Source organism: Nerophis lumbriciformis, linkage group LG31 (assembly GCF_033978685.3).
Source record: "Nerophis lumbriciformis linkage group LG31, RoL_Nlum_v2.1, whole genome shotgun sequence".
In the NCBI taxonomy this organism is placed as follows: Eukaryota; Metazoa; Chordata; class Actinopteri; order Syngnathiformes; family Syngnathidae; genus Nerophis; species Nerophis lumbriciformis.
The window spans coordinates 20,878,009-20,902,500 of NC_084578.2; the positions used below are offsets into that span (position 1 = coordinate 20,878,009).

Genomic DNA, 24,492 nt, shown 5'->3' on the forward strand with positions numbered 1-24,492 from the left:
GAGAGGTAACTAGCTTATGCTGCTTTATTGACATTGGGAACTGGGAAGCTGCGCTCTCACCTCTGAGCTGGTGGAAGTTAATTATATGTAGCCATAAACTGAGAAGTTGGTCAACTTTGGCATCCAACTTCGACCCGGATATGTCATTCATGTCTTTATGGACGTTGCTTTGTGCACAGTGATGTTGGAAGAGGAAGGGGCCCGCTCCAAACTTTTCCACTCAAGGTTGGGAGCATGGAATTGTTCAAAATGTTTTGGTATCCTGGAGCATTCAAAGTTAATTTCACTGGAACTAAGGGGCCAAGCCCAACTCCTGAAAAACAACCTCACACCATAATTCCTCCTCCACCAAATTTCACACTCGGCACAATGCAGTCCGAAATGTACCGCTGCATCCGACGCTTTGCGTTGGACTTGGTGATGTATGGCTTAGATGCAGCTGCTCGGCCATGGTAACCCATTCTATAAAGCTCTCTGCGTACTGTACGTGGGCTAAGGTCACATGAAGTTTGGAGCTCTGTAGCAACTGACTGTGTAGAAATGGTAAATGGGTTATCCTTGTACAGCGCTTTTCTACCTTCAAGGTACTCAAAGTGCTTTGACACTATTTCCACATTCACCCATTCACAAGGCGGCTACCTCTTTGCACTATGCGCGTGAGCATCCGCTGACCCCTCTCTGTCAGTTTACGTGGCCTACCACTTTGTGGCCGAGTTGCTGTTGTTCCCAAACTCTTCCATTTTCTTACAATAAAGCAGACAGTTGATTTTGGAATATTTAGAAGCGAGGAAATTTCACGACTGGATTTGTTGCACCGGTGGCATCCTATGACAGTTCCACACTGAAAATCACTGAGCTCCTGAGGGCGGCCCATTCTTTCACAAATGTTTGTAGAAACAGTCTCCATGCCTAAGTGCTTGATTTTAGACACCTGTGGGCCAAGTGATTAAGATACCTGATTCTGATCATTTGGATGGGTGGCCAAATACTTTTAACAATATAGTGTGTATATATATATATATATATATATATATATATATATAAAAACATGCACCTGGGGATAGGTTGATTGGCAACACTAAATTGATGTGAGTGTGAATGTTGTCTGTCTATCTGTGTTGGCCCTGCGATGAGGTGGCGACTTGTCCAGGGTGTACCCCGCCTTCCGCCCGGTTGTAGCTGAGATAGGCTCCAGCGCCCCCCCGCGACCCCAAAAGGGAATAAGCGGTAGAAAATGGATGGATGGATGGATATATATATATATATATATATATATATATGTATATATATATATATATATATATATATATATATATATATATATATATATTTATAGACTAAAAGAGTGCGGAAAATGCATTTTTTAGACAATATGATTTGCCTGAGTGGCTAGGAGACCCCGAGAGTAACAAGCGGTAGAAAATAGATTAGAAAGGACGAATTTTTAAAAAACTTCAGACTTCCCGTGGGCCGTATTTTGGACGCTGGTGGGCCGTATTCGGCCAGCGGGCCGTAGTTTGGGGACCCCTGATCTAAACTTTACCGCTGCCGGGTATTTTTTTCAATAGTGGCAGAGGGGTTAGTGCGTCTGCCTCACAATACGAAGGTCCTGAGTAGTCGTGAGTTCAATCCCGGCCTCGGGATCTTTCTGTGTGGAGTTTGCATGTTCTCCCCGTGACTGCGTGGGTTCCCTCCGGGTCCTCCGGCTTCCTCCCACCTCCAAAGACATGCACCTGGGGATAGGTTGATTGGCAACACTAAATTGGCCTTAGTGTGTGAATGTGAGTGTGAATGTTGTCTGTCTATCTGTGTTGGCCCTGCGATGAGGTGGCGACATGTCCAGGGTGTACCCCGCCTTCCGCCCGATTGTAGCTGAGATAGGCTCCAGCGCCCCCCGCGACCCCGAAGGGAATAAGCGGTAGAAAATGGATGGATGGATGGACTTTTATTGTCATATTTTCAGAATGTGTTTGTTCTACTTTTGGCCAAAGTAAGACAAAGAAAACAATCTGAAGTTGTCTTAATTTTTTAGTTTTAATGCCATGATTTTATTTTATTAGTCCGGCCCGCGTGTGCATAGATTTCCCTCCATGCGGCCCCTGAGCTAAAACGAGTTGGACACCCCTGATGTACAGAATTACAGTATATGTAACAGCTGCAGCAAAAAGAGGGGAGCATAAAATAGAGAGTAGATCCAGCAGAAAATAGATATTATAAACAAAGAGAGGTAGCTAACATAGAAGCGGTCGGACACATTTTTTTTTAAACTTGAGACTTCCCGCAGGCCGGATTTTGGGGACCCCTGAGCTAATCCTTTGATGAAATTATTCTAATTTTTTTTTTAAATTGCCTGTGGAACCTAATTGTGATTGTATTTTTGAGGCCCATTAAATTAAATTAAATTCAGTAAATAATTGGTATAAACACTGACAAAATGATCTCTCTGTATGACACTTTAGTCTAGATTTTTAGAGAACAAAATATTAATATTTTGTCTAAAAGGTGTTAAAAATTAGTTGAGCTGATACTGACGGGAAACAATTTATGGTGAAAAAAGAGCTCCAGCCGTGATAACTTCATTTTACTCGACAAAGATCAACAAAACATCCTGTGGTGAGGTTTTCTATACTCACACTCTGTTTGGAGGGAGGTCCCTAAATACACACAAGACACAAAAGAAAAGAATCAGTCTCTGGTTTAATGCACAGCGTTTTGCTATAATGCATTACTGTAATCGCATTGTGGGAGGAAAAAATGCACAGAGAAAAATCCTTACTTGTCAAATGTTGTTTTAACCTTTAGCTGATAATCCACTGCTGGAAGTTTAACCAGGAGCCTAGGTGGAGGAAAAAGTGTATTGTTGAATACTGAACAGGCAACAAATGCATTTTCATCACCTGCCACATTGCATTTACTGTGGCCCTCAGAGGGCCTACTTTGAAAGGGTGAATGGATGGATGGATGGTCTCAAATTGCTCCCTTACTAAACTACATTGTTACCCTTTTCCATTTGGTCCTTCCTCGTAACACATATTGCTAACTTGGCAGAACCAATTAAAAAGTTAGAGAGCATGTGCAAGCCCTTTTTTGTGAGGGGTATTTTGGGCCAAAAAAGAAAGAACTGAAAAAATAAAACCACAAATATACTAAAAATAGTGACTTCCCCAATTCTGCTCTTCATAGTTATCTATGAAGAGAAGGAAATCGTACAGTTTCGACATTCCAAAGTCCTTAATACACTATTGTGAAGAAATAAAAGTGATAGTGTCTCCTAACAGAGATTGTGTAAATTTGTATATATATTCTTGTACACATGTAATATACTGATACTAATGTATAATATTGAATCTAAACATACAATTAATGAATAAAGTACAACGTATGGATTGTTTGCAGTAGTAAAAAAGTACAAGTACCCAACTCATCCATGATGTGTACAAATGCACAGTGTGCAAGGTGTACAAGTGTAGTGGAAATCATACAGATAGGAAAATGTGATATACATACAAATTTAGTTTGCAATATTAATGTTGTGAAGACAATTATTGCCACTCGCAAACTTTATTTTCGGCATGTTTCTTTTTTTAAAAAAAAGAGGCCGTCTAAAACAGTTGTCCCCAACCTTTTTGTGGCTGCGGACCGGTCAACGCTTGAAAATTTGTCCCACCGACCGGGGAAGGGTAATTTATTTTTTTATTTTTTTTTTCATAAAGAAATACAGTAATGTGTGCTTACGGACTGTATCCCTGCAGACTGTATTGATCTATATTGATATATAATGTATTTATTGTGTTTTTTATGTTGATTTAATAAAAATAAAAAAATAATAATTTTCTTATTTTTATTTTTATTTATTTTATTTTTTCCGGTACCAATCGGTCCGCGGACCGGTACCAGGCCGCGGCCCGGTGGTTGGGGACCACTGGTCTAAAATATTACCATACAAGAACTTATTATCTGCTTGGAGAACATGTACATGCAAACAAGATTAGTTTTAGGAAAAAACAATCATAAAACTATGGGTATGCATGGCAGGCTAAAAGCACACTACACTTTTTTTAAAACACTGCAAAACTAAGAAGCTATGGTTGACTTGCAGGTTTTCAATTAAATGTTATTATGTTGTACAATGACACGAAAAGCTTCTAATTTTAATTCATTAGTATCCCTGTGGGGGATAAATCCCTGAAATTTGTCAAAAAATACACTTATAATGTAACTTAAATTTACAAAATGTATATTAAACATGTAAACAATAATTACATAAAGAAGACAACTATCAATATTCATACAATCTCATGCGATGAAATAAATAATGTGTCAAACATCAAATTAACACTATTTTAAAAAAGCATTGCTCAAAACTCTTGTAATATGTACTGTATGTAAATAAATTGAGAAAAAGTGTGCGTAAACTACGATTAATGTGTATTGACCTCAAAATAGCTCCCCACTTTATAGTTTGAATTTTTTTCCCTTACTTGAAATAAACCGAAATACTTTCCCTTCATATCTTTGTACTTTTTTGCCAGTATATTTCAAATGGATCTGAAATTGTATTCATTAAGTTCCGCGGTTATTTTTTGTGTAGGACAAAAACGCCTTTCTCCAATATTAGGGGGACATCTCCCTCCCACCACCCCCAGTTCCTATGTCCCTGAATATGATCTTTGAGAAATCCTTAATTTGACTTGTTGACACTTGCATACATTCTAACTACACAATAAGCAATACAAGTATGTATGATTTGTGCTGATATTGTATCAGATTGATATCGATATTGGCCATGAGCCAGAGCTGCAATATTGACGGTATCGTATCAGAAGTGGAAAAGCTATACCGGAACACACCAATGGGAAATATAGTATGATTAGGTAAAGATTGAACCTCAATTCATTTTTAATGTCATAAAAAAAACAATTTTAATCATCAAAATTAGTTAATTAGATGGTGTGTTTTGTGTCCTACCTGACTTTTGTGGTGAATTGCACACCAGTCTTGATGACAAGGGGTTTCTGTGGACATGTAGGCATACAGGGCTGCTTCTCCACCACAAATGAGCTGAGAACAGACCACACAGTCAAATGTATGCCTGAATAAACACACATTTTTGCTGACATTTTAACCATTATATTGGATCCTTAAATTCCACTCACTAAATGCAATATTTTACTGACCAAACACACATTTTTGTTGGAATTTTAACAGTTGTATTCGACCCTTAAATTCCACTCCCCAAACTCAATATTTTAAGCAACATAAAATAATAATATTGTATCATAATAATACAGTATGTACTGTACATTCATTGATGGTTTGATTATTTTGTAATTACACTATCCAATGGTTGAACATTCACCAAAAATGACTTTTGTTGATACAATGGATTATCACTTCTCTACTAATGTACTAATCTTTTACAGCTTCGAAACAAACCTGTACATTATGACCCTGTACAAAAATGTTACCTTGGAGTCTAATGGTAACTACAGTACTCCTTGTGTCCTAGGCATGACGTTAAAGTGCATCCGGCAGTGGAGGCTCCTCTATGGGGTCTTGGGGCACTAGGAAGTTAACCCCTTTACAACTGTTACCCCAGGTGGCTCTTGGCAAAGGTCTAGTACCTGACTGCCCCCTAACCAGGGATACGGTGAAGACCTCAACGGCAGAGCAGGCGGAAGACGGTAGATGTAAGAACCACCACAACGGCTGCAATGGCGGGAGAAGACACCCCCACATCCATGTGGGCCCAGTTATGGGGAAATAACGACCCAAGACCTCAACGGTGGAACAGGCGGAGGATGATTGCTAACCCTATGGAGTGTCACAACGGCTGGGATGGCGGATGAAGGCTGCAGCAGAAAAGGGTCCCCAGTCGTCTTGGACTCCATGCCACTGGACCCTGACCCGGATCTGTCAAGGATCGTGTGGTGACTGTCTGTGCACCAGTCTCCCCACGTTAAACAAAGTCAAGCACAGGCATCCTCCATAAAGGGATACCCCCCTACTAGGAGGATCGTCATACTCACTTCGAGCGACCGCCGATGATGATGACAGTACTCCTACAAGGTACTTACTCTGGGTGTACGGTACGCGTGTTCTTTTTGTGACCTCCAGATTGGATCATTTCCACTCTCTGCTAATAGCCTGCCCAATAAAGTCTATGAACACCCTCCAGTAAATCACAACAAGTTCAAACCACAAACAGGAAAAAATATCATATTTCTCCTGTTCTGTAAACATTTTAATTCCATCCTCCTTACAAACAAAGCCTTACATGGCTCAACATCATTACACCCTGAAGAGCTCTTGGGGCCTTATCAACCTAGTAGAACACTACGCTCCCACTGACTTAGTTAGGCATGTCCTGATCATCTCTTGGTTGCCAAAGACTAGGGATATTCAACTAAAATGTTTTGCGAGCCACATCTCCAGAAAGCTATGGAGCCACATTTTTCGAAAGCGAGGGCGAAACTTCTCCCTTTACTATTTACTAATCTTATTTTGTACAGTATATCCCAGAGAACCAGTAGACATTTGATTTTGGTCTATATTCCAGTTACTGGAGCGCTCTTCCGTTTTTTCTGCAAAAAAAAACGAGTCAAAAATGATTTCTTCAGACAGCATTCTAGTGTTTTTAAGAATCTGCTGCAAAAATGTGAGTCTCTCCCAAATTTATGGAACTGCATTTGCGCGCCTACAGTTAAATAGCCCAAATGATGAAAAAGAGAGGACCAAAAACAGAACTTTGAGTAACACCACTAGTGTTAGAATAATTGTATCTAAGTTATCACAAAAGCTTTGTGTTTCAATGAGTTCCCAGCGAGAAGCAAAAACATGTCTTTGAACCTACCAATAAGAAGGCTTGTAAAACTCCACTGTGTAGGGGGGAAGTGAAGTGAAGTGAAGTGAATTATATTTATATAGTGCTTTTCTCTAGTGACTCAAAGCGCTTTACATAGTGAAACCCAATATCTAAGTTACATTCAAACCAGTGACAAGCAACATGAAGGTGTTCTGTTTTCTTTCATGTATTGTATTTAACAGAAATATATTGTTTTAACCCAAGGACTACAGAGCGGAGAGAAGGCAGGATCTGCCCAAGTTCCAGACACCGCTTTTTTGAAGTCTTTTACGAACCTCTTTATTGAAGTCTTTTACGAACCTTTCTTTGAACTGTTTTATGACATTTTCTGTGAAGTGTTTATGACCTTTTCTTTTGAACTGTTCTGTAACCAAAGGCAACGCTGTTTACGACCCATGTCCCTTTGGAAGCAGCTGTTGCCATGTGGTCACGGGAAGTCCAAATAAAGGAGGAGGCGTACAATCTTTCGCCAGAGAGTGCTGGAGACTGTGCAAGAGTACAGACCAGACGTTTCTCCTCAAATTGAGCCAAATTTAATTCTGTCTCTGTTTGATTCTTTGCTTCTTGTCCTGTTTAATAGATGTCATCAGTGTTTGAACCTGACAACGAGTATAAATTAAGAAGTTGAACAAATGACTACTGACTGCATCTGAAGTAAACAAGCCACAGCAACACCTTAGTTACATAAATCACGTTACAAAAAAAAATGAGTCACTACCAAAAAGGAGAGTACTTAAAGGGGTGCCTTGAGGAACGCCTCGGTTACGTAAATCCCAAGTTTGGACCCCAGTGTTCTAGCAAGGTTAAAATGTAAATTCCAGGATCTGCTAATGTGTTTACAGTTGTCCAAGTTTGTCTATACAACAGGAGCACTCGTGTGTATTTAAGAATTTGCTGAAAAAATGTTTGTCTCACAAGTTTTTAACCAAATTCTAGGAACCTTCTCGGAGCCTGGGCCGCCAGCTGAAAAAACCTGCAAAAACTACTGGGGGATCTCCCTTCCTCAAGTCTCCCAACCCGCCTTCTCTGTCTCGCTATTTTTCCTAGCTCTAGATCTCAGTCTGCTTATAATATTGTCATGTCTGTATAAGTTTTTATACCTAAAGGGAGTTTTTCATTCCCTCTGTCATTTAGTGTATCCACTGCAACCAAATTAGACAGTATTTGGATAAACACTCGACTTTGTCTCGCCCATTGGACGCTGAGCGAATCAATATAAAGCACTGACGAAGCATTTTTCAAGTTTCATTTTATTGTGCCGAGTTGATATGAAAAATTTTACAATCCTGTAAGTGATGTTTTCTTTGTAAAATCTAGCATCCCTGTATCGTTCATCTGTTATTGGAGACGACTGATGTTTTGAAAGTAGCTGATAATGAGCTTGTCGTCCATAGACGACCAGTAGATGCCACTGTTCTAGACCTGTTACATATGCAATGGGCCTGAAGATAACTTCTGTTGGGAAGTGGTTATTTTTAAATAACACTGAATTGACTTGACTATAATATACAGTGTGTATAATGTTCTTTTAGGCTTAGAAAAAAAAGATAAATACCAAAGCGGCACCCTTAATGGAGAAAAGCTTGGGAAACCCTGACGTAAACAGATAAGACAAAAGCAGTGAAGTGTCAATGTTCAGCTACAATCTGGAATCATTAATGCTGCACTTCAGCCAATAAAGCCACTAAAGAACTTAACTAAACAAAAAATGTAATAATCCTTCATACTGTTCAAACTCTTACTGTTGTACTTAACTACGTAGTTTATTCCCTCATAAATAAACCTTGTAAAACATGATATGGTGTATCTTATTTATTCATTTTTTTTCAAGAATTTTATCAATTGACTAAACAGTTTTATGATTTGTATTTTGTTGTACCAAAAATGAACCGAACTGTGACATACGTACAAAACCGTGAGAATGCTGTACTGAGTGCTGACACCGGTGTAGATGGGCAATATCTGTGATGACTGGGGCCAATCACATGTTACTGTCCCAGACCAAGGGCCAGGGACGCATCCGGAAAGTATTCACAGCTTTCACTTTTTCCACTATTTCTTATGTTACAGCCTAATTCCGGAATGGAATAAATTCATTTTTGTTCTCAAATTTCTACAGACAATACCCCATAATGACAATGTGAAACAGTTTTTATAACAAATAGTGCAAATTATTTCAAACAAAAAAAAAAAAAATCAAATGTACGTAAGTATTCACAGCTTTTGCTCAATACTTTGTTGATGCACCTTTGCAGCCTCAAGTCTTTTTGAATATGATGCCACAAGCTTGGCACACCTATATGTGGGCACATTCGCCCGTTTCCTCGTTGCCCATTCCTCTTTGCAGCACCTCTCAGGCTTCATCAAGTTCAATAGGAAGCGTTGGTTTTCATCAAGGATGTCTCTGTACATTGCTGCGTTCATCTTAGTCTAGTCAGGGAGGTGACCAAAAACCCGATGGTCACTCTGTCAGAGTTACAGCATTTCTCTGTGAAGAGAGGAGAACCTTCCAGAAGGACGACCATCTCTGCAGCAATCCACCAATAAAGCCTGTATGATATAGTGGCCAGATGGAAGCCATTTCTTAGTAAAAAGTTTAACAAAATGCAACTGAAAGGATCTCAGATAAACTAAATTATTTGGTGTGATGAGACAAAGATTGAACTTTTTGGCGTGAATGCCAGGCGTCATGTTTGAAGGAAATCAGGCACCGCTCATCACCAGGCCAATACCATCCCTACAATGAAGCATAGTGGTGGCAGCATCATGCTGTGGGGTTGTTTTTCAGCAGCAAGAACTAGTAAACATGTCGGGATAAAGGGAAAGATGAATGCAGCTATGTACAGAGACATCCTGGATGAAAACCAATGCTTCCCATCCAACCTGATGGAGCTTGAGAGGTGCTGCAAAGAGGAATGGGTAAGCCAAGCTTGTGGCATCGTATTCAAAAAGACTTGAGGCTGCTGTCATTGGTGCCAAAGGTGCATCAACAAAGTATTGGGCATAGGCTGTGAATACTTATGTAAATGTGATTTTTTTTTGGGGTGGGGGTTTGGTGTAAATGTTAAAAAACCTTTTCACATTGTCTTTATGGGGTATTTTTTTGTATAATTTTAAGGACAAAATTAATTTATTCCATTTTGACATAAGGCTGTAACATAACAAAATGTAGAAAAAGTGAAGCGTATGTTTTAGGCAGCCAAATGTGTTAATTTGTCGATTTTTTATTATATTAAATGTGTTTGAGTGTTAAGTGGATCAAATGCAAAGGCGTGTCGGACTGGCTTGTAATTTCAATCATTAAACATCCAGTATATGAATCGAAAGTTGTAAAAAATCAGTGAGTTGTGTTTTACTAAATTTTTTAGTCTTGGGTTGTTTGATGTTCATTTTACCTCTTGATGAGGTGATGAATTAAGTATTTAACTCTTTCCTCCATCTGGGGGGTTTGTAAGGGAATGGGGTCTTTGTCATAGGTGACCTTCAAAACCAACTCTTTCAGTTTGTCCAACTGCCGATTAATCTGGAAGAGACTCTGTGCTGTCAGAGTAAACCTAAAAGGGGGGCAGAAAGAGATTTGAGTCTTGGTTTCATTTCATTAAATGTGTGTGCATGTCTCTGCCAATGCAAAACTTTGATTGTGACTTGTAAAAAGTATTTCTTACTCTTTTATTTTGACATTTTCAGACAACTTTAAATCATTGCAGCTCACCTGTTTCTACTTGGGGATGAACAGGATCGCGGTATGGGTTGGGCGCAGGATTTATGTCTTACCAGTAAGCGTTTTACGTTGAACAAAGAGCTATGATTCACTGCATGGATTTCAGTGTGCTTTAGATTTCAACTATTACCAACTCTGCAGCTGATCCAAGCTGGTGAGCAGCGGGCTCCCAATGGCAATCATTTGCTGTTTGCGTTTCCAGTCCTGAAGCTCAGGATAGAGCTGAGAAGTCATCAGGTCATCAATATCCTTGATGACAACAACCATCTTTGACAAAGTATCCTATCAAATGAATGAAACAAGAAATTGCTCATGTTTAAACATGCCTGGTAAATTCTCTATTATATCATAAGCCTGCATATTTGTATTGGTCCCAAACAGCCCAAGTCGGTTAATTTTAGGTCAGGATTTGTTTTTGGTCAACATTTTTTGGGGGTAGTCTCTGATGAACACCACTATGTGGTACCAGGATTATATCAGAAATTGTTCTCCTACAATGAAGCTTAGCCCAACACTCATCAGTAAATTGTTTGACTTTAGCTGTTCCCAGTATTACAGTATTCTGGATGGAGTGTCAGATGTTGTTCCTGTTATCTCCTTGAGCCTTGGTTACTGGCCCCAATGCCTCGATCACTACTGGCACCATTCTCGCCTTTACACCCCACATTTTCTCTTGCTCCTTCTTCTGACATTGTTATTACTCAAGGTTTTCGTGTTTCTGAGTGAGGATTTGCCTAAAAAGCTGGACAGAACATATAAAAAACAGCTCTTCCCCCCGCTCGCTTTACATCTGTTAACTTAAATTATTTGTCTCCCTCTTCCATATGAATTCTGGACATTTGAACATTTTGGATTGAGCAGACATTTTGTTTTCAATTGATTATGTATGTACCACACAGTGGTGTGCCGTCAGGGCCAGCAAGGCCTTCTCTGCTGGCCTAACATAACCAGAAATCATGATCATAATTACAGATACAAGCAATTTTTAATTTACTTTCCCTAAATATCTAAAATTATTCATATTCTCTTCACGTCATATTATGCTCTTTCCAGTGCTGTTGTTTTTAGGTTAGAGTTTTTATCCAATCAGAAATCAGCTAGCTTATGTTGCCATGCTGTACGAAATCTGCCCAGGGCCTTCAGAATCAACAATGCAGGCGTCTGTGCACTCTAAGTGAACAGATACATATGGTTGATAGACAATTGCCCTAGCCATTCAGATCACGAGTTGTTGTCAGTAAGGCCTTCTAGCTGGCCTTACGCTGTGATTGGATACTCACAGCCATACGAGCCATAGAAAGCCACAGAAAACTCACCGGTACTCACAAAGAAGGAGAGCAAAATGTTGATTAGGTGGCAGATATACATTTGCAAGGCCATTTTCAAGAAGGATACTTAAGAGAAACTACATCTTGTGAGACGAGGTCGGCCGACACCGGAAGCTATCCCGGCGGTGAAATGATTTGCCCGTGACCTCCACACGAATCAACCGACTACGACCAATTACCGAAAAATATAAATGTTACCTGCAGAGCGTTACCGCCTGATACACATCCTTTTGTGCCATTTCGGAATATCCTACCATAAAAAGGTGCACAGTCAGTTCGCCATCAGTGTTGTCAGGAGAAATAGCACCATTGAAATAAAACTGACTGCTGAGCAACTGTCTTGCAGAGACAATGTTGGAGGGATGGCAACAGTAGTGAATGGGCTATAGGAGGCAGCAACCTTCCAAGCTGGGTGGCAAGCACCAATGGATATTGGAAACAAAATCTTACATATCAATCCAAAAGAGTGCAATACTGGGAACAGCTCATGTCCTGCACAAAACCCTCAACCTCCCTGGGCCTGTGTACAGGACCCGAGCTTGGAGGAGATACTGCCCCGGTGGGCAAGAAAGCAACTTAATACATCATACCTTTCTTTTAAAGTCAAGTATGTTTAGTATTTCTTGTAGTCTTGTTACTTCTTGTTTCATCATGTCTGAGTTCTTTTCTGTTGAATCTGTCAAAAACACACACAGCATATTTTGCACCGTACAACTGCAATGAGCAGAAACAGTATTATATATTACATATAACTTTTGTGCACAACTAACCTCGAGACTGAAGGGTCTTGTAACGGAAATCAAAATCATCCTGCATGTCCTCGATGTATTTGACTCCTTGGTCAATCAACTAAGCACAGTTCAGTTTTATTTGTGTTCAAAGTGTATACAGTTCATTAATTGAAAGGGTGGTGCTTTGTTTTTCTGGAAATCATTACCTGCACGTTTCCCGCGATGATCCCAATTCTGCTGTCCATGTTCTTCTGCTTCTCACAGGCCACGGAATTCTGCAACGACTTCTCTAGTGGACCCTGTTTAGAATTAAAAAAGGTAAGTAATGATTAAGAAAAGTGCAAAACGACAACATTTTTCACTATGTTTGCATATACTGTAGAGTCTCTAACCGTCCCGTATTAGCCGGCACACCCCGTATATTGGGATAGATTGGTTTGTCTCAAACACAACCTCAATTGTTCCTTATTGACTATTGACTCTTGGAAATGCAACAGACTGCTTTCTACAGATCGTAGATTAGATAAAACAGCAGTGGCAGACCAGGTGCCAATCACATCGCCTGTTATCCAATCATAGCCCCACTTGCGCCCATCACTTGTTTACTGCGCAAATGCGTCGACTCGTACTGTTTTCAAGGCCGCTGATTTAAGCGACTCTGACTTGTGTTCTTTTCCAAAGTCGCTGGCAAATGCTGTCTGTTGCGTGTTGCGTTTTTTGGGGGTGTTTTTTAACCTGAAATTTATTTTATGAAAAAACAAACTACATTAAAATAACATGCCAGCAGACACCAAAACAAATCAATTGAATTTGTTTTAAATGAGTCACTTAAAGGGGCCATATTATGATTTTGTTTCTACATTTAAAAATCTTCCTTGTGGTCGACATAACATGCAATGGTGGTTCTTTGGTCAAAATGTTACATAGAGTTTGTATTACAGACTATCTTCAAGCCGCTTTCTGAATGTGCGGTTTTGTGTGCACTCATATTTACGTTCCAAAGCCATCCTCTAGGCCAGGGGTCGGCAACCCGCGGCATCTAGAGCCGCATGCGGCTCTTTAGTGCCGCCCTAGTGGCTCTCTGGAGCTTTTTCAAAAATGTATGAAAAATGGAAAAAGTTGAGGGGAAAAAAATATATTTTTTGTTTTAATATGGTTTCTGTAGGAGGACAAACATGACACAAGCCTCCCTAATTGTTATAAAGCACACTGTTTATAATAAACATGCTTCACTGATTCGAGTATTTGGCGAGCGCCGTTTTGTCCTACTAATTTTGGCAGTCCTTGAACTCACCTTAGTTTGTTTACATGTATATCTTTCTGCGACTTTCTAGGACGTGTTTTATGCCACTTCTTTTTCTGTCTCATGTTGTCCACCAAACTTTTAATGTTGTGCATGAATCCACAAAGGTGAGTTTTGTTGATGTTATTGACTTGTGTGGAGTGCTAATCAGACATATTTCGTCACTGCATGACTGCGAGCTAATCGATGCTAACATGCTATTTAGGCTAGCTATATGTACATATTGCATAATTATGCCTCATTTGTAGCTATATTTGAGGTCATTTAGTTTCCTTTAAGTCATATTAATTTAATTTATATCTCATGACACACTATCTGTATGTAATATGGCTTTTAATTTTTTGCGGCTCCAGACAGATTACTTTTTTGTATTTGTGGTCCAATATGGCTCTTTTAACATTTTGGGTTGCCAACCCCTGGCCTAGAGCAGGGGTCGGCAACCCAAAATGTTGAAAAATTTTGTAAAAAAATGTTTTAAAGACTTACATAAGTGTTATAATGATGGCAACACATGATGTAAGTAGCTATTTAGCTATATTAGCCTACTATCAAAATGACTGTGTCACAGGCTGACACAAATCTTTGTTGACAGAAATGTTGAAATATGATATGTATTCTACACATTTTTACAACATTGGAAAACATTAGTAACATTTCTCAGAGGGTGAGATAACACCTGGAAATGGCCAAAAGTATAGATGTGTGTGTCCAAGTTGAAGGAATCTTCTCCTAATGTATTTATTACAATCTTTGCAAGCTGGGTAACATTTGCTGTGGTCTGGAACAACATGGCACAAAAACAACCATCAGAAATGCAGCCAATATTACATAAAGATAATGTGTCATGAAACATGGAAAAATAAAAATAAACTAAATACACAGAGGAAATTAAATATACCTACAAACGAGGTATAACAATGCAATATGTGCATACAGCTAGCCTAAATAGCATGTTAGCATCAATTAGCTTGCAGTCACCCAATATGCCTGATTAGCACGCCATAACACGTCAATGACATCAACAAAGCTCACCTTTGTGTATTCACGCACAGCATAAAACATTGAGTGGACAAAATGAGACAAAGAAGGAGTGGCATAAAACACGTCCTTCTGTGGTAGCGTCGGAGAAAGTTATACATGTAAACAAACTGTTGAGTCCAATCCACACAATGGTGAGTTCAAGGGCCGCTGAAATTAGTAGGACAAAACGGCGCTCGCCAAATACCCTCATCAGTGAAGCATAAACACAAACAAATAAACAGTGGGCTTTCTAACAATTAGAAAGGTTTGTGTGATGTTTGTCATCCTACAGCAGGGGTAACCCGCGGCTCCGGAGCCGCATGCGGCTCTTTGATCACTCTGATGCGGCTCAGCTACATACTTGCTGACCCCTCCGATTTGCCCGGGAGACTTCCGGATTCCAGTGCCTCTCGCAGTAAACTCCCAGGACTAATATTTTCCGATTTTCACCCTTACAATAATGATCAAGGCTGCCAAGATGGTACAGCATTTAGCGCCCTCTATAATCTGTATTGACAGCGTGCCAGCCCTGACTTTTGATATGTGCATCTTCTGCTTGCACACACTAAGTGACAGCAAGGCATACTTGGTCAACAGCCACACAGGTTACACTGACGGTGGCCATATAAAACAACTTTAACACTCTTACTAATAATGCGCCACACTTTGAACCAAAACCAAACAAGAATGAAAAACACATTTCGGGAGAATATCTGCACCTTAACACAACATAAACACAACAGAACAAATACCCAGAATCCCATGCAGCCCTGACTCTTCCAGGCTACATTATACACCCCTGCTACCACCAAACCCCGCCCCCACCCCAACCCTGCTCCCTCACACATCGCCCCCCCCTCTGTGCGTCGGTTGAGGTGGGCGGGGTTTGGTAGCGGGGGTGTATAATGTAGCCCGGAAAAGTTAGGGCTGCATGGGATTCTGGGTATTTGTTCTGTTGTGTTACGTGCAGATGTTCTCCCGAAATGTGTTTGTCATTCTTGTTTGGTGTGGGTTCACAGTGTTGCGCATTATTAGTAAGAGTGTTAAAGTTTTTTACACCGCTACCGTCAGTGTAACCTGCGTGGTTGTTGAACAGGTATGCCTTGCTGTCACTTCCAAGAGCAAGCGGAAGCCCCATTCAATGTGTGGCTGGGCCGGCACGCTGGTTGTAATGGGCGCTAAATGCTGTACCATCACGGCGAATTCGAGAGAATAGTCGCCTTGAAATTCGTAGTCTGCCAGAAAATTCCGGAGCGTTTACAAGTACGACTCTGTCAAGCGCCATTCCGCACTAACATTCAATTATCAAATTAACATTCAATTATCAAATTAAGGTGTGGGCCGCGTGTCTGAGAACCTTGGTTTATACATAGCACAAAGCAAAAAAAAAAACTTTGTATGCAGTGTTATTTAATTTTGAATTTCAAAAGATTTTTGTGGCTCCCGTTGTTTTCTTTAATTTATGAAACTGGTCAAAATGGCTCTTTGACTGGTAAAGGTTGCCGACCCCTGTCCTACAGAAACCATATTACAACAAAAAACATATTTTTCACCCCATTTCTTTTCCATTTCCATACATTTTCGAAAAAGCTCCATGGAGCCACCAGGGCGCCGCTAAAGAGCCGCATGTGGCTCTAGAGCCGCGGATTGCTGACCCCCGCTCTTGGCCAAGCCTCCTTCGACTGCGTCTTCACCCCGTCAGCCATGATGTAGTTTTAGTTCTTCCACATCAAGTCTACTGACGGATATAAGTTCAAACTATAGGCTACTTTTATTTCGAAATGGCAACAGCGGATGATTGTAGCATACATGTGCATGTACGAGCCAGTCTGCCCCACATTAAGACGATAGAGAAAAAGAAGGAACTTATTGACAACAACTTTGGACTACAACTAAAAAGCAAAGCTCTTCAGGTTAACTGCTACCATATGTGGAGATATCCGCTGACGTCACTAAGGTAAAATACGTAACAACTGTCTCAAATTCGAAACATCTGGTTTGAAAAGGAAAAGTGTTTTATAAATATTTCCGCCAAACGTCCATGGTTTGGATTAAAATTTTCCTCAATTATGGGGATCCCAAATACACAAAAACAGGTAAGAAAAGTTGGTTTTGTGTCATGGGGCCCCTTTAAGTTATCCAACAGCTATATATGAATAGATGATATGTCTATTAATTTATTATTATTTTATTTTTTGACGGTCCACATATGTTAACACACAGGATTCTATTTACATCGTTTGTCTGATCACCTCCTTTCTCACAGCCATTTGTGCCTAGCTGCCAGTAAATCATATTGTGAGTGCTTAATGATAATATTTGCATCTCTTCTTCCCATTATTGCGGGTGTTCTGTTGATCAGCATATATTCTGCATATACCTGAAGACAAACACAGTGAATGGATTGCACTTTCTAGTTTGCTCATTTACTGTAAGACAAGATACTCTGCGCATGTGCTATCAAGTTTGCATGTGTTTTGATACACACCAACCTTTAGTAAATCATCTTTTTATCTTTTTTAAGTAGTATAACATGTTTTAAGAACATAAGAAATGTTTATAAATGTGTGTGAAAGCTGTGTGGAGGGCTGATAATGACTTTGAATACAATTTGATATTATTTATTTGCTTTAAATTCTATTTATGCCTCAAATAATGTTTTTATATCACTAGTTGTATTGGCTCTATCTAGTGATATCCCAAATAATCACTTGATAAAAGTACAGTGTTTTATTTTCCTATATTCAAACACAGTGTTAATGTTCAAACTGTGTGTAATGTTACAGTGGTCAATAATATTAAATATACTTGTTAAATAAAACTTAGATCAACGTAGATCAACCGGTAAATTGAGAGCTTTGCCTTCCGGCTCAGCTCCTTCTTCACCACAACGGATCGATACAGCGTCCGCATTACTGAAGATGCCGCACCGATCCGCCTGTCGATCTCACGATCCACTCTTCCCTCACTCGTGAACAAGACTTCGAGGTACTTGAACTCCTCCATTTGGGGCAAGATCTCCTCCCCAACCCGGAGATGGCACTCCACCCTTTTCCGGGCGAGAACCATGGACTCGGACTTGGAGGTGCTGATTCTCATCCCAGTCGCTTCACACTCAGCTGCGAACCGATCCAGTGAGAGCAGAAGATCTAACTACCGTGGGATCACACTCCTCAGCCTTCCCGGTAAGGTCTATTCAGGTGTACTGGAGAGGAGGCTACGGTGGATAGTCGAACCTCGGATTCAGGAGGAACAGTGTGGTTTTCGTCCTGGTCGTGGAACTGTGGACCAGATCTATACTCTCGGCAGGGTCCTTGAGGGTGCATGGGAGTTTTCCCAACCAGTCTACATGTGCTTTGTGGACTTGGAGAAGGCATTCGACCGTGTCCCTCGGGAAGTCCTGTGGGGAGTGCTCAGAGAGTATAGGCCGGGTATCGAACTGTCTGATTGTGGCGGTCCGCTCCCTGTATGATCAGTGTCAGGGCTTGGTCCGCATTGCCGGCAGTAAGTCGGACACGTTGTGAGGGTTGGACTCCGCCAAGACTGCCCTTTGTCACCGATTCTGTTCATAACTTTTATGGACAGAATTTCTAGGCGCAGTCAGGATGTTGAGGGGATCCGGTTTGGTGGCTGCAGGATTAGGTCTCTGCTTTTTGCAGATGATGTGGTCCTGATGGCTTCATCTGGCCAGGATCCATCCTCACCTATGGTCATGAGCTTTGGGTTATGACCGAAAGGACAAGATCACGAGTACAAGCGGCCGAAATGAGTTTCCTCCGCCGGGTGGTGGGGCTCTCCCTTAGAGATAGGGTGAGAAGCTCTGCCATCCGGGGGGAGCTCAAAGTAAAGCCGCTGCTCCTCCACATCGAAAGGAGCCAGATGAGGTGGTTCGGGCATCTGGTCAGGATGCCATCCGAACACCTCCCTAGGGAGGTGTTTAGGGCACGTCCAACCGGTAGGAGGCCACGGGGAAGACCCAGGACACGTTGGGAAGACTATGTCTCCCGGCTGGCCTGGGAACGCCTCGAGATCCCCCGGGAAGAGCTGGACGAAGTGGCTGGGGAGAGGGAAGTCTGTGCTTCCCTGCTTAGGCTGCTGCCCCCGCGACCCGACCTCGGATAAGCGGAAGAAGATGGATGGATGGATGGATGGTTTTTATTGAATACATAGGTCTAATATGCTACTGTATTTTAATGCTGGTAGTTAAAATGCCAAGTGCTTTCTGAGGTGTTACTTGGTGAAAAAAGTTTAAGACCCACTGCCCCAGGCTTTTAATCCAGCATGGGACACTGATCTCATTATTTGTTTGATACATTGTTTTATTATATTTCATATAACTTTTCAATATTTTTGAACATTGTTTAATTACAGCTATACTGTAATATTATTTTGTATATGTTTATATTTATTTCAGATGAGTAGTATGGTACAGTAGTTTTATATATTTACTCTGAGGCCTCTCTGCTACTGATAACGAAAATGTTCTATCATTAAAAAAAAATGTATTAAAAAAAATCTTCTTTCATCTTTTTGGAAAATATTGGACATAATGTGTCGTCAATCTTATGAGATACGATGCAAGTGTAAGCCACTGTGACACTATTGTTAATTTTTTTTTATAAATGGCTGTGATGATAATGTCAATGAGGGATTTCTAATCACTGCCATGTTGGAATTCTTATTGATATTGATACTGTTGTTGATATTATTCATTTTTGTTTCACTACTTTTGGATTGTTTTGTGTCATGTTTGTGTGTCTTCTCAATTGCTCTGTTGATTGCTATTCTGAATGTTGCTGGGCCGGGTTTGGTTTTGGAATTGGAATTGGATTATTGTGGTTTTATTGTGTATTATTTTGTTGGACTGATTAATTAAAAAAAATCATTGTCACCTTGAGTGTTTACACAGAGTATACATTTAAAAATAGTTTAGAGCTTTGTTTGTCCTACTTCCCTTCATCTTTGCTCCTATCAATGTAATGTTTGTGTTGAGTAGCACACCTCACTGCACAGCAGCTCATGTTTAACAGCTCAAGAAGAGAAAGGGACTTTCCACACAAACCTGTTCTTGCATGCAAGCGCTGGAGAGGATCCGCCGCTCTTCTCTGAGGCAGGTGGAAACCACTCTGGCGATGGTCACTGGATTATTCAAATATTTCATCTATGGGTCCACATGTTATCAGAAACAGGAGAATGTTTTTCATTAACATAAACAACTTGCATTGCGGACGATTTATTGATGAAAAAAGGAAAATTAAGTTTCTTTACCAAGGCAAACAAGCTCCCCGTTCAGGGCAAAGTTTGCTTAAAAATATATTACTGTTATATAGCCGATATACTGTACACATACATATACTGTACGTATGTATAAATATATTACATGCATAGGTAAGCACGCCATCTCTACAGTGTATCCGGAAAGTATTCACAGCTCTTCACTTCATCCACATTTTGTTATGTTTAGAGCCTTATTCCGAAATGGAATAAATTCATTTTTGTCCTCAAAATTCTACACACAATACCCCATATTGACTTTGTGAAAAGGTTTTTTATTTTTTTTAATATTTGCAAATGTATTAAAAATTAAAAACTAAGAAATCACATGTACATAACTACTCACAGCCTTTCCCATGAAGCTCAAAGTTAGCTCATCCTATTTTAACAGCTCATCCGTGAGATGTTCTGTCAGAATCATTGTATCTAAGTTATCACAAAACTTTGTGTTTCAATGAGTTCCCGGCGATAGGACAAAAGCTGTCTTTGAACCTACCAAGAAGAAGGCTTGTAAAACTTCACTGTGTAGGATGGGAAGCAACATGAAGGTGTTCTGTTTCTTTCAGGTATTGTAATCAACAGAAAGATATTGTCGTGACCAAAGAACTACAATGCAGAGAGGAAGCAGGGCCTTTTCTGTGAACTGTTTACAACCTTTTCTCTGAACTGTTTTGTGGCCAAAGGCAGCACCTGTTTACGACCCCCGTACCATACAAACAGCTGTTGCCATGTTATCAGGGAAAGTCCAAATAAAAGAGGAGGCATACAATCTTTCGCCAGAGCGTGATGGAGACTGTACAAGAATACAGCCCAGACGTCTCTCCTCAATTGAGCCAAATTTAATTCAGTCTCTGTTTAATTCTTTGCTTCTTGTCTTGTTTAATAGATGTCATCAGTGTTTGAACCTGACATGTTCCTACAGCTTAATTGGAGTCCACCTGTTGGACTCCAATTCATCCAACAGTTGTTTCGACATACTTTGGAAAGGCACACACTAGTCTGTAAGGTACCACACTTAACATAGCAAAGCACAAAACGTGAAGTCATAGGAATTGTATGTAGACCTTTGAGACAGAATTGTCAAGGCCCACTTCTGGGGAAGGGTAGAGAAAAATATAAGCTGCCATGAAGGTCCCAATGAGCACACTGACCTCCATATAATTTCTTAAATTGAAGAAGTTTGGAACCACCGGGACTCTTCCTGAAGCTGACCGGGCCGTCTAAACTGAGCGATCGGGGGAGAAGGTCCCTTGTCATGGAGGTGACCAGGAACCCGATGGTCACTGTGTCAGATTCCTCCACAGATGAATGCTGAGAAAGAGAAGGACAACCATCTCTGCAGCAATCCACCAATCAGGTCTCTATGGTATAGTGGCCAGACGGAAGCCACTCCTTTGTAAAAGTTTGCCAAAATCCACCTAAAAGACCCTCAGACCATAAGGAACAAAATTCTCTGGTCTGATGAGACAAAAAATGTAACTCTTTGACGTGAATGTCAGGCGTCATGTTTGGAGGAAACCAGGCACTGCTCATCACTAGGCCAATACCATCCCTACAGTGAAACATAGCGGTGGTAGCATCATGCTATGGGGATGTTTTTTTAGTCAGGATAGAGGGAAAGATGAATGCAGCAATGTACAGACACGCCCTGGGTGAAAACCGTTCTTGAACTCAGACTGTGGCAACGGTTCATCTTTCAGCAGCGACCCTAAGCGCACAGCCAAAATATCAAAGGAATTCAGAACAACTCCATATATGTCCTTGAGTAGCCCAGATACAGGCCAGACTTTAATCTGATTAAACATATCTGAAGAGATCTGAAAACGGCTGTGCACCGATGCTTTCCGTCCCACCTGAAGGTAGCTTGACAGGTGCTGCAAAGAGGAATGAGCGAAACTGCCCAAAGGTAGGTGTGCTATGCTTATGGCATCGTATTCAAAAAGACTTGAGGCTGTAATTTCTGCCAAAGGTGCATCAACAAAGTATTGAGCAAATGCTGTGAATACTTATGTACCTGTGATTTCTTAGTTTCTTATTTTTTATAAATTTTCAAAAAAATTCTATAAAAATAATGTTCACATTATCATTATGGGGTATTATCTGTAGAATGCTGTGAAAAAAAATAATTTATTAGATTTTGGAAAAAGGCTGTAATATAAACAAATAAAAATTTCTGTGAATACTTATCGGATGCACTGTACATTAATTATGAAATTGAGTATGGTATGTTGTGTAATTAAGATCTGTGTGATTCTGTATGAATGCATAAGAGCTTATGGAGATGGGAGTGTTTGTATTTTTGTAGGTCTCCCATTATTTATATTTTTGTTTTTACTTACTTATTTTTAATACATAACATTCAGTGTAATTATTGTTTATTTCTTAAAAAAAAAAAAAAAAAGAAGCAATGTTGAAGGACAAGATGTTCGATAATGTGTGAAACTAATGCAATAAAGCAATAAAAAAAAAAAAAAACAGAATACTGTGCAGTGTGTATACTGTAGGACCTGACAAACCAATTTTAAAAATTACAATCACGTGTTGGTTTGTTTTGGACACGTTTTAGAAGCAAATGCATTTGCATTTGAGTGTAAGTGTCGATATTTTCGGTCTTTACTCAGCATATTTAGTCCCGCTGTTTAATTTATTGTCTTTATTTTGGTCTGTCTGGTTGTAAAAGTAAGTAAACAACTACAATTCACATAAATGTTAGAGCTGAAAAAAAAGGGAACACGATCAATATCATTGAGGATCAGCATGTCAGTATGAACTTGTACTGCAATTTGATGCTATACTTTTTACAACAAGCAAACTTCCTCTCTTCCGTTCTTTACAGACTCAACCACACAAACTAATATCTTACAGTAAAGTATAAACATCTTGTTTATCATCAAAAAAGTACATCAGTTTCAGTAGGAAGATGGATTTTTTTTTTTTTGCCATCAACACAAGTGAGTCAGTTTCTGCAGATGACTAACATACCTGCAGTACAACCCATGTGCACTATAAATAAGTACACCAAACAAATCTGAAGTTTACTACCATTATACAAAGCTTTTTAATTCAGCAATAAAGACATATTTGTTTTAGATCAAATCAACGCTTTGAATTTGGAGTTTTGTTCCTTAAACTATTGTCCTAGGCCCGGGATTTTTTAAATACACAGATACTCAAATACTGTAAAAGTCAGTATCCTAATATAAAAAATAATAATTTTAAAAACTTGAAAATGATGTGTCTATGGTACAATTATGAACTATAAAAACTGTATCTATCTGTAATTCCTAGTTTGAATAATTTCGAACTATGAACAATATATATGTATATATATATTAAAATATATATATATATATATATATATATATATATATGCATGTATATACAAACATATATATTAGGGCTGAGAATTTTTGGGTGTCCCACGATTCGATTCAATATCGATTCTTGGGGTCACGATTCGATTATAAATCGATTTTTTTCGATTCAACGTGATTCTCGATTCAAAAACGATACTTTTCCGATTCAAAACAATTCTCTATTCATTCAGTACATAGGATTTCAGCAGGATCTACTCCAGTCTGCTAACATGCAAGCAGAGTAGTAGATTTTTGTAAAAAGCTTTTATAATTGTAAAGGACAATGTTTTATCAACTGATTGCAATAATGTAAATTTGTTTTAACTATTAAATGAACCAAAAATATGACTTATTTTATCTTTGTGAAAATATTGGACACAGTGTGTTGTCAAGCTTATGAGATGAGATGCAAGTGTAAGTCACTGTGACACTATTGTTCTTTTTTTTAATTTTTTATAAATGTCTAATGATAATGTCAATGAGGGATTTTTCACTGCTATGTTGAAATTGTTACTAATATTGATACTGTTGTTGATAATATTAATTTTTGTTTCACTACTTTTGGATTGTTCTGTGTCGTGTTTGTGTCTCCTCTCAATTGCTCTGTTTATTGCAGTTCTGAGTGTTGCTGGGTCGGGTTAGGTTTTGGAATTGGATTGAATTGTTATGGTATTGCTTTATATTATTTTGTTGGATTGATTAATTAAAAAAAAATAAAAAAAATAAAAAAAATAAAATAAAATAAAAAATAAAAAATAAAAAATAAAAAATAAAAAATAAAAAATAAAAAATAAAAAATAAAAAATAAAAAAAATAAAATAAAATAAAATAAAATAAAAATAAAAATAAAAATAAAAATAAAAATAAAAATAAAAATAAAAATAAAAATAAAAA

The 24,492-nt window shown here is 39.2% G+C and overlaps 1 protein-coding gene across 2 annotated transcripts in view; it reads right to left on the bottom strand.

Annotated features, from left to right (window-relative positions):
- stat4 (signal transducer and activator of transcription 4) overlaps nucleotides 1–24,492 on the bottom strand; it is a 53,941-nt gene that overhangs the window by 24,698 nt on the left and 4,751 nt on the right. Inside the window, exons 3-11 of one of the 2 annotated variants that reach the window (XM_061926485.2) lie at nucleotides 20,031–20,129; nucleotides 12,852–12,944; nucleotides 12,685–12,763; nucleotides 12,505–12,590; nucleotides 10,717–10,868; nucleotides 10,261–10,419; nucleotides 4,969–5,061; nucleotides 2,777–2,836; nucleotides 2,634–2,654 (exon numbers count right to left, since the gene is read on the bottom strand). In XM_061926485.2, coding sequence (XP_061782469.1) covers nucleotides 2,634–2,654; nucleotides 2,777–2,836; nucleotides 4,969–5,061; nucleotides 10,261–10,419; nucleotides 10,717–10,868; nucleotides 12,505–12,590; nucleotides 12,685–12,763; nucleotides 12,852–12,944; nucleotides 20,031–20,129 — 842 coding nt within the window. The remainder of the gene's footprint in view (nucleotides 1–2,633; nucleotides 2,655–2,776; nucleotides 2,837–4,968; nucleotides 5,062–10,260; nucleotides 10,420–10,716; nucleotides 10,869–12,504; nucleotides 12,591–12,684; nucleotides 12,764–12,851; nucleotides 12,945–20,030; nucleotides 20,130–24,492) is intronic. The other variant, XM_061926486.2, reaches the window with a different exon arrangement.